We start from the raw sequence: 11,521 nt of genomic DNA on the forward strand, positions 1-11,521 counted from the left end.
TTTAAATGATTTACAGGGTGTACATTTGTTAGTTTTTCATTTTTCTTCAAGTTATTCAGTTTTAAGTTTTTGTTAGAAAAAGAAGCTATTTCATTAGGCACATGAAAAACATTATCACTTGTCACAAGTGAAAGATAAGTTTAAAAATAATTGTACTGAATAAAATGTTATTAAAATCTTGCTCTAAGATGGTGTTTCTGCAAGTTTTGAACCTGAGAACGGTTTTGTTAAAATGAAGCCAGCAACCGCTGGTGAGATTTTAAAGACTACTGCCATACTGATATTTTCTGACATTTGGGTTTGAAAGAAAATTGAAAAGTTAATAGACCTTGAGTTGTGTCCTTAGGACACACTACATATGAAATACTTTTCCATGTTTATAATACTCTATTCTGTCTTTTTAGACTCTTTGACCAATTGAACCCAGAACATGGATATCAGACCGAATCATACAATTTATATCAATAATATGAATGACAAAATCAAAAAAGAAGGTAAGTGCTTTTAAAAATATTTGTTCGCAACCATTGTGTGTTTAATTTCCACTGTCTTAAAAATTGTACTACTTCGGGCCTCCCCTGGTGGCGCAGGCACTTGAGTGAGGCGCTGTGAAGCTGTTGGCAGCCTCAGCAGTGCGGGTTTGATCCCTGCCAGACGGCGAGAATCTCACATGGCGAAGCAGACCTCTCCTGTCTTGCCCACTGCTCCCCTCAGCAGTATATCTCGTCAGTCTGCCTGTTCTGTTCCCCACTCTGTCTCTGGTGAATCCTCTCACCCTCCCGCACCTCTGGCCTGTACCCCGGTTTTTGTATAAAATAACTAAATCTTAAAAAAAAAATTGTACTGCTTCAAGATTGCCCTTTAGTCATCTTTCTCAATATTTGAAACAATGATTTGTTCCTTCTTGTATAAAAATTTTAAGACTTTCAGACAATAAAAGTATGTAGGGATTGAAAATCTGTTGGATTTGTTTTAGCTTAGGAAAATGGTTTTAAATAATACTTTCAGTTAGTTGGAAATTTTTGATATTAAACTATAACTTTGTTAGTGGTGTGGGTGGCATTCAATGCAATATTATTTTATGATGAATTTTGTCATTGTTTCATTCACAAATAACTTATTTTCTCTCTAATTTTGCGCAGAATTGAAGCGATCTCTATATGCCCTGTTTTCTCAGTTTGGTCATGTGGTAGATATTGTGGCTTTAAAGACAATGAAAATGAGGGGGCAAGCCTTTGTTATATTTAAGGAACTGGGCTCTTCCACAAATGCTTTGAGACAGTTACAAGGATTTCCATTTTATGGTAAACCAATGGTAAGTTCATCTTATTATTTGGGCATTAATTGCCATTAATGGTATGGTAGATTTATAAATATACACTTAAAACCGTGGCTGTTGCTTCTGTTTTTAAGTATGTGTTAGAGTGCGTTTGGGTTATTTTATATTGACGTATTTTTATAGAACGGCTAGTAGAATTTATAATCCACCTAATTTATTATCAATCTACAAAGTACAGCGAGATGTAGAATATTTAAAAAATAATGAAATTGTAAGTAATTTTCTCAAAAAACTACACTACACATTAAAATAACTCAGAAGGTTGATAAGAAATCTGTGAACTTGTAAAACAACACATTACAAAAATCATGGGTCAAGGAAGATATCTACTCTTTCTATATCATTTTGAAATACTATGTTAACAGAAACTATGAAATGTTAGATAAACCTGTGACCTAGGAAAAATTTGTAGGTTGGAATTCATAGGTTTATTAGAGAATAATAATGAATGGAAATGAAGTAGTGGCACATGGAAAGTATTAAACTTGCAAAATGACATGAGTGTCACATTTAGCTATTGCGTAAAGACTGTACTATGGGAGAATCAGAAATAAAGTAGTAGGGAATTCAACTAGGAGGCTCAGGTACAAGTCAGAGATGGTAAAAGCATTGGGTCGAGGTGGAGACAGTATAAAATAAGGAGTTCTCCACTTGTGAGTACACAGTACTTTGGGTGTGGATTCCATTGCGCTTTACTTCTGGAATTGCAATGTAATAGGAATGTAGGCTGAGAGTTCCAAGGGCCTGAGCTGAGTCCTCTTCTGGTTCTGCCATTAACTGCCTTTGTGCCTGTGTTTAGTTTTACCAGCTTTGTGTACGTAGGTTGGCTGTTTTTAATCTGATTCAGAGGTCAGCAAAATCTCTGTGAAGGACCAGATAACTAAATTTTTTTATACTTTGTGGGCCACATGTGTTTTCTGTTACATATTCATTTGTATGTGGGTGGGTGTGTTTAACAACCCTTTAGAATTGTTTTTTAAAAAAGTTCTTAAGTCATAGACCATACACAAACAAGCCATGGGCTGGATTGGCCCATAGTCTATATAGTGCACAGCACTGGCCTAATTTTTTTATTTTACAAATGAAGAATCTAGATTATGTTAATATAAGCAATGGCAGCAGCTATTCTCCTAATACCCGATAATGTTTTGTTCTCCCAAAATCAGGAGTCAGGACATTATGTAAAGGGCCAGATAGTAAATATTTCAGGCTTTACAAGCCAGATACTCTATGTCACAACTACAGAATTTGGAATTTATAGCAGGAATATCAGCCATAGATAGTTTGCAAATAAATGCTCGTGGCTAAGTTCCAGGAAGACCTCATTTATAGAAAGAGGCAGTATTGGCGTAGTCAGTAGTTTCAGGGCTTTGGCATCACACTACTTAACTCAGGGTGAGTATTTTTTCCTCTGTTAATGGAGCAAGTTTTCCTCTATCCAATTCTCCTTTCCCATCTCTTCCTTTGTGACTGGGCACCATCTCTTTGGAACAGTCCACCCCGGAAACTGGAAAACAATACCCACATACTCTAATTTTTAGATAAATTGGCATTTCCTGAAACTAGTTTACCTTTCTTCATGTGAAGAAAAAGCATAAATGAGGTCTGAATTGGCAGGCGCATAAGACTGGGTTTTACTTAGGTCTTAAATTATGTTAATACAAAAGAACAGTTTCTTCCTTTAGGAAATAGTTTGCTGACTTGAGATGACAAGTTTGCATGTCCTTATTACTCAGATACAGGAAAGCTGGAAGTTTTTTGCTATATTTGGCCCAGTTTTACCTTGCCAACTAATCATTTTAAATCAATGGAAAAAATTCATTAGGCTATCTTCATATTAAAGATATTTTAGGAGCTCAATTTTCTGACTCAAAAATACAGTAGATTCTGCCAAATCTCCAGTATCTTGGAAGAGAAAGAAGTTCTCTTTGTATTTATTTTAAAGTGGTTTTAGGTGTTGGTCTGATATAATTCCAACATGCCAGACAAGAAATGATAAAAATTTTCTAGACTTTGAAACTCAAGAGTAAAATTTTCCTGTGAGATTCAAGGTCATTTGGTAATTTTATGGCAAAAATACCTCAGTAAAGTTGAACCATTTCCCTAAGAGCTTCTGTCCTGAAACCTTTGGCATAAATGTAAATCTTTCCCCTTCTCTAAGTTGTGGGAGGACTTTTCTTCCTTATCAGTATAGTCTAGGGTGGGGTTTTCCAACTCTGGCATTTTTGACATTTAGAACTAAAAAACTTTTTGTTTGGGGGGGATATCTTGTTCAATGCATTTAAAGCATTCTGGCCTCTGCCTTTATTTATAACATCTCTAGTCACTAGTGCAAGCTTGTCAGTTGGTGGACAAAGTAAACTGATTGAGAACTACTGGTTTAAACCAGCCAGACAAGTGTGATGATTGAGGTCCGATTTTCACAAGTAACTGTCATACGGTCACCCAAGGTCTATTTAGGTCAGAGGGAAAGTTGAAGACCCAAGATAGTTGGGAGGGAGTCCCCGGTGCCACGTCACAGTTAGTCAGAGCTGTCAGCCTTTTCCTTTTGGTTTGATGGTGGATGTGCAAAAGTTGCTGGCAGGAGCAAGTACACGTAGAGCAGCCCAGAGCTGCCAGAGAATGTCTCTGGTTCTGAGGTTTCCCCAGTGTATTCATTTCTGGCTGAAATGAGAAAGGAAAGAATTGCTCTTGGATTTGATAGTGTCTTTGCTTTTAAGGCCCACAGTACTTCAAAATGTCAGTTGTTCCCTTCAGACTGAGGTTAAATTCTAAGTACATAAGACACTTTTAGATAGTAATTTGTAGACTATTATATTTTGATGAGATCAGAGAGGTAGTTTTGTTTTTTTAGACTCTAGGAAAGAAATGTTTCCTTGAAATAGAAGTTGCAGTTTACGAATGGGTGTACTCTAGATGTTTAACTCATAGCAAAAAATTTAGGACCGTTAATTGGTACTGAGTCTAGCTGTACCACAGTGAAATACTCCATAGGCTAGGTAGGGGCTTGCAGCTAGGGGCATGTGCAACCCGCATTCCCTTTGTACTTGTCATAAGTCTTAGGCCGCACCCAAACCTACTGCATCAGAGTCTGCACTTGGATTAACTCTCTAGGTAATTGGAATTCACAATTAAAGTCTATAAAATTCTGTCCTAGTTCAATGTTCAACACTTGCTTGCTGTCTCAGCTGCATACTATTTCTGCTGACTGTGACAGTTAAGACTACGTGAGTGGCCTGCTTGTACTAACAGTGATGCCATTTTTTCATCCTTTCAAAGCATTTTAAATATATAAGTAGATGCCACGATTGGTCATTTCTTTTAAAATAATAGCGCAGATTCAAAGGGAAGACATTCTTTACTACTTTAATTTTGGAAGCAGCAACACCTCTATCATACATTCTGCAGCTAATGGACACATTTGTCTGTTCTGTTGAGAGTCCCTGCTAAGGAATAGACAGCTTTCCACCAGAGTTGTCTTTATATTGTGTTAGTAAATGGAAAGAAGCAGTGGTGCGGATACTTCAGTCTTTTTTTTTCCCAGATGAAAATACCTCGTTTTTCTTAAACACAGTTGAATCTAACTTTGTTTAAGTTGTGAGCTGTAGGCCATGATTTATTAATACTTGAATTTGGCATTCAGTGTTGGTGACAGAATTCCTTAGGGATGTCTTTAAAATTAGTTTGTTATGTGTTTGATAATGAAATATGAAATATTCATGGCTAGTATAAATAGCCTTCAGCACAATGAAAAGTAACCTGTTTTCAAACAAAACAGCGAATCCAGTATGCAAAGACAGATTCTGATATAATATCTAAAATGCGTGGTACTTTTGCTGACAAAGAAAAGAAGAAGGAAAAGAAAAAAGCTAAAACTATAGAACAGACTGCAACAACTGCAAACAAAAAGCCTGGTCAGGTAAGAGGGGCAAAAGTTCTTTATTTTTGTGTGTTAAAAATGTGATAGGGATGTCTGCCTTCAGAGGGTGATCTTTGAGGCAAACATGCAGTGTGTGTGTGTGTGTGTGTGTTTGAAAGAAAGATTTTTAAGAATAGTTGAGTTCTAAAATTTCAATATTGATATGGAAGCAACAAATTAAAATATGTCTTTTGCAGATTTATGTCAAACCCTTTTATTTGAATTTGCATGACATTTTTATCGTTATCCAAAATCAGTTGGCTTATTTCTCAAGTTCTGTTTCCTACATATAGTACTGTAGATACTATCTTTAATCAAAGCTGCTTTCTTTGAACAATTCAGGCATTTTAAATTTAATTTAAAATACCATATTAAAGTGAATTGTCACCCAAAAAGTAGTTAACTTTTGGTTTGAAAAGTAATTAGAAATCAGTTTTCCTAAGTATAATCTTAACGTTTGTCTAATTGTTTAAAAAAAAAGTTAGAAAATCGGGTCCTTAGTTTCTCTCATGTATTGTACCATAATTTTAAAGCTTGCAGGTTAGGTTTATGACATAATAGCACTCTTTAAAGCTTAGGGCTCAACCTTTCAAAAATATTTGAAAAATTAAATACATGAATATTTGAGTCAGTTAAGATACAAATTCTTCAAATAAAAATAAATGGAATTTTAAAAATCTGTTTAAATTAATATTACCTTTATACAGTAATTATAAACATCTGCTTTGTTTTGGAGAGGTTGGTGGTTTTAACTGTTTTTCTATTTTGTTCAGGGAACACTAAATTCAGCTAATACTCAGGGAAATGCAACGCCAAATCCTCAGGTAATTTTTTTTCCATGTGGTACTTACTGTAAAATGAAATTATAAAACAATAACAACAATTACAACCTGCATATTTCTAGAAACTGAAAAATAATTCCATCTGTAAACATAGTATCTTAAATTATATAACACTTTAATGTAGAAACTCATTCCTCAAAGCATGTTAATCTTTCTTAAGAGGGAAAAAACAAACCTTGGCTTTATTCCTTGCTTTCCATAATGGAAAAGAGGAGCCAAAATGTGAGATTTTAAACTCTGTGAAGGAAGGCAGGGAGCAAAATCGTTCTTTTCCCAATATTGCTTCCTTGATTGTCCTCCCAGAGCTTTATGGAAAAAAGACTTGCAGAAACTGGCCAGCGATGCCAGGTGGCTAAAACATTGTTTCTTCTGAACTCATACTCTTTGAGTAATACTGCTTTAGATTTACCCTTGCTCTTAATTCCACAACACAGATATATTTAAGTCTCCTTATGTAGGTGTTTTTAAAACTCTTCACCAGATCTCCTTGCTAAAGGCCTCAAAGAGAAAGGTTAATTATCTACTAATTGTTTCATTGGAACCAGAGGTTTTTCTCCTCTGATTTTAAGTTATTTGCATTTTCTTATAATATGTACTTTTCTCTTTAACTCTTTCAACAATTATAATCCATTTCACAAATGCAAACACTTAATTCTCTAAGCCTTAAGTTGCCACTAGTTGTTCTATACACTTCATCTTTTCTCTTTCATCAAATCCACCTAAAATACAGAGGTTCTTTTCCTGTATACAAGTCCCTAAAGTGTTCCCCCTAAGTTAGGGTAAGGTGTCAGTATATGTAGTTTAATAACTAGAAACAGTTCTTGTGCCTACTTACTTGTATATTACTAGATGCTATGTGTATCTTATTAATTGCAAAAAACACTATAAAGGTCACTATTGATTCTAAGTGGTAATCATAATAGTCCCACACTTTTTAGGCTTGGAATGTAGACTATGGTACAGAGAAATTGAGTATCTGAATGTTACTACTTGAGGAACCAGCTGAGGAGGGGTGGATCACATTATTACCTTCTCCAGTTATGACCCACCTCTGGATGCCTGAAACTTAAATATTGGTTTAAATTCTCTTAATCAAATACTTTAAAAACTGTTAATATTTGTAATTGTCCAAATTTTTATTAAGTTATTTAACTGTCTGCTTCATTAGTTACTGTTAGATTTATACTTATTTGTCTGATTTCTTCGTTTTTTAGCTTTAGTTTTCAATGTGGTATGATTTCATAAGCCTTAATGAAAAGGAATATAGCTCCTGGAAGTTTAGGTTAGTAAGAGCCAAGTGACTTACAAGACCTTTTACACAAAACTGACTTTGTCCTTTTTCTTTTTAATAGGTCCCTGATTACCCTCCAAACTATATTTTATTCCTTAATAATTTACCAGAAGAGACTAATGAGATGATGTTATCCATGCTGTTTAACCAGTAAGTTTTCATAAACAAGTATGTATTCCGAGCGCCTTCTGACAGAACAGACATTCCCTCTGTGATTGACTCCATTTGTGTATCATACAACATCCTTACAGGTTCATTGGTATAGTCTAGGATTAGTTATGAATATAAGCCAGTCTGCAGATTTAGCAAATAAAAAGCCAAAATAACTCCTAATGTTTGAATTATTTCTGTTTGGTGAGTAAAACAGAAAACAGAGCTTTGATATAATGATCAAAGTGGAAGTAGCTTACATTATTCCTGTAGTTCTGTCATGATATTATTATGTTTTAGGTTCTTTCATCCTACTCAGGATTCTTTCTAGGATTACCTGTATCAGTATCTGGAAGTTGCCTATTTAAACATAAAAATAGACATTTATGTATCTGATGTCATTTACATATTGATGTGTATGTGTGAATTGTTTTTCTTCTTCTTTATAGGTTCCCTGGTTTCAAGGAAGTACGTTTGGTACCTGGGAGGCATGATATTGCTTTTGTTGAGTTTGAAAACGATGGACAAGCTGGAGCTGCCAGGGATGCATTACAAGGATTTAAGATCACACCATCCCATGCCATGAAGATCACTTATGCCAAGAAATAATTTTGGGATAGTTGTGTTAAAAAGGACTTGGTATTATTTATGTGTTTGTTTATAACATAAACATCATTTGGGCAGGTTATTTTTAATAGTTGACCTGGGGTGGGGGAAGGGGAGGCATAGAGAAATTGAAATTTGTGAAGGATTAAAAACATTACTAGTATTTCTTCAGCCTTAGTGAGCTGTGAAATATGAAGCCCTGAATTTTGTACAATAAACTTCTATTTGTATTCTACACATTCATAATGCTTTGCTGACCCACTTTCCTATCAAATGTTATATGCTAGTCTAGAACACATTTTAAGGTATATGCAACTATAATAGAATGTTTTTCTAGTATTATTTTTGAGCAGCTAGTGGTTGAGATACATTGAACCATTTTAACATAAGTAAAGAACTAGATCACAGGCCAGTAGTTGGCTCATATGGATGGTAAAAATAGGCATCCTGGATATTAGGTGGAAATGAGACCTGGGCAGGTTCTAAATTTGATCTTCTTATCCTTCAAATAGTAGTGTTTTGGAGGATTAGAAGGATAGAGGGTAGTGTTTTGCTGGTAGTAGGCATTTCACAAGTCTTTTTGGTTAATGTTTAATTGAATAAAGGCCATTTAAGATTAACTGTCCTTAGCTTTTTCTGGGAAACTGAGGGAAAGGACTTTAAACTTCACATTTTATGCTCATCCTCTAGAAGCAGAATTGTTCCTAAGAAGCAGCTGCTTGGTTAAAATCTAACCTCTTTAATACCTCCAAGGGAAAGATTTTAATCTATATGTTTTAGACAAATAGACTGCAAAACATTGCCAATCCTGATCTTGCTACCATTTTGTAATTCTAAAACATCATTGTTCACATATTCCCAAAGTTTATTTTCTTTAGCATTTTATTTAAACTGTTCATCAGAACAGAAAATGTTTCACAGACCAGCCTTGGCTGCTTTGAGAGGAAGTGGATCAGTGCGGGAGGAGTGAAATGGAGGAAGGGAGGGAGAGAGTAGGAGGGGATTGTATAGACCCTTTTAATGACTTCCTTATGCTCCATGTGAAATAGAGAACTATTAGAAGATTTTAAAAATTGATCCATTCCAGTGTTTAATGAACTTTGACAATTGTGAGTCATAGAGTCATCAAGAAGTAGAGTATTCCATAACACCTCAGAACTCCCCTTTGCAGCCCTTTGCAGTCAGTTTTCTCTTAGCCCCAATCTTAAGTACCATTGATCTGCTTGCTGTCACATAGCTGTCCTGTCTAAATCATTTTTGAGGTTCACTTTGTTTTGTGGGTCAGCACATTTGGGTTCATTGCAATTTGGGGATCAGAAAAATGTGGCTATGAACATTTGCATACAAGTCTTAAGTGGATACCTGTTAGATTTCAAGTGAAAGAGTGACAACTGATTTACTTTCGAAATCTTATATGTATGATAAAATTTCTAACATACAAAAGTTAAGTATTACACAGCACTCCCATAAATGTATCTGAGCCATTAACTGCATTTCTGATTACTTCAATGTATATTTCTTAAGTATGAAACCACTCTACATGTCTACAATATGACCAGCCAATTCAGAAAATTACCTTAACCCTATAGTACCATCCAATCTCATTCAAATTTTGCTGAGGTACCAATGATGGCCAAAGAATCCAATCCAGGATCATGTTTTATGTGTAGTTGTCATGTCTCTTTAGTCTGTTCATCACCCCATCCTTACCTTTCATGATCTTAATTTTATGTGGAGCTATCCCTCTAAAATGTGTGTATTCATACAATTACTTACCAAATAATTTATAGCAATATCTCTACTTGCAATCCAACAGCTGAGTTTATTCTAGCCCTTCCTCTTAGTTGTAATGCTCTCCACTAATCCCATTAACTTGTGTATGTATTTATTTGCTAAAATTTCTTGTAGGTAAGCAAACTGTAGAATAGAAGTCTTCAAGAGGGTGTAAGGGGAAGGGGAAAGTCACATACTGCACTTTGAAAATTTGATCAAACTAGGATTGACCTCTCATGCATTTGTGGTAGTGGGAGTTGCCTGGAGTGCTCGATTGGAGGGCGTAAATGTTGCTACTTATACTTAATTCTAAATTTTGGCTGTATGCTAGAACCGCCAGGGAAACATTATTTGATCTATGCCTCAGATCAATTAAGCACAATCTCCAGGGTTGGAGCAGTCATCAATATTTTTAAGCTCCCTGCATGATTCCAATATGCGCGAAGGTTAAGAACCAATAAAGTAGATTTTTGCTTTTATGAAGTAGGTTCTAATGATGAGATAATTAGCTCAAATTGTGCTTTTCAAAGGCAGTATATTGACAAATAGAGGATATTATAAAAATGGAAACTTGCTCACATTTCCATTTTAAACCTCAAGACAAAGTATTTTCTGTTTGGGTATTTAGCAAGTATTTTGTCCCTTGAAAATGTATCCGGCAAAGGTCTAATGAATGTGAAGGTCTATCTAAATATTCTTCTGTATTTGATTTGCCCTGGAGCAGTACTTAAAGTATAGTGTTCTACAAATTGCATGTGTGTCTTGTTAAAAATGTAGATTCAAGTATATCAAGTCTGTGGGTGGATTTAAGATACTTTATTTCTACAGTGATGCCAAAGTTACTAGTCTAGGGACCATGCCAGAATAGTCCCTAACACCCCCAAATTTCTGCCTTAAATAATTTAGTCAGTGAGTGTTAATGAAGAGGATATTATGGACCTCTTAAATCTGATCAAGACACTTTCTCCAGGGGAAATTAAAAGTCCATACACAAGTATACACCTAAACATACAATTTCAGGTGGATAATGTGTTTTTTTCAGTGGATATCTGCTTATGAGTACAGGTATTTTTCTGGGTGCTGATGAAAGCACAATGGACAAGATTGACAAGGTCCCGGCTTGGCGAAGTTTTTGTCTTATTGTCAGTTAACAGCACTACCATTAAGTATATAAGCAGCCTGTCAGGTAGCTGAAATGTTGGACAGTGTGCCACCATAATGAGATGGTGAGATCGGATGTGGGGGCTGGTGGGAGTGGGTCTGCTAAACAGATGTGTGGAGACGTCTTGGCTAGAGACCTGAATGCCAGTGTACATTAGAGTAACATCCCAGGTAATGAGCTCAGAGGCTGTAAGTAGAAATGAAATGAGCTTAACATTTTCAAAAGGTAGAGAACAGCTGATACAGCAGGAACAGAATAAATGAGGGAATGATAAGTAACTTCATAGATTGCCAGCAATGCTGGGCCTTATAGGTAATGGCAAGGAGACTATTACTACCCTAGCCACTTGCCCAGGCCTATTTTCAGACTCTAAAGGGAGCCACAGTTTCCATTTTTTAAAAGATGTATTTATTTATGCATACAAGAATGGGGTATAGGC

At 35.5% G+C, this 11,521-nt stretch overlaps 1 protein-coding gene across 1 annotated transcript; it reads left to right on the forward strand.

The window, feature by feature from the left end:
- Positions 1-427: 427 nt before the first annotated feature.
- Positions 428-8,150, forward strand: SNRPB2 (small nuclear ribonucleoprotein polypeptide B2; the record flags this gene model as incomplete). The annotated part of the gene is made up of 6 exons (XM_084248162.1): positions 428-494; positions 1,143-1,315; positions 5,118-5,258; positions 6,032-6,082; positions 7,453-7,541; positions 7,991-8,150. The coding sequence occupies exons 1-6, from the start codon at positions 431-433 to the stop codon at positions 8,148-8,150; spliced, it is 678 nt and encodes a 225-aa protein (XP_084104288.1). The 5' UTR covers positions 428-430.
- Positions 8,151-11,521: the final 3,371 nt, after the last annotated feature.

The sequence above is a fragment of the Talpa europaea genome (genome assembly GCF_964194135.1).
Source record: "Talpa europaea genome assembly, chromosome: 11".
NCBI classification, from domain to species: Eukaryota; Metazoa; Chordata; class Mammalia; order Eulipotyphla; family Talpidae; genus Talpa; species Talpa europaea.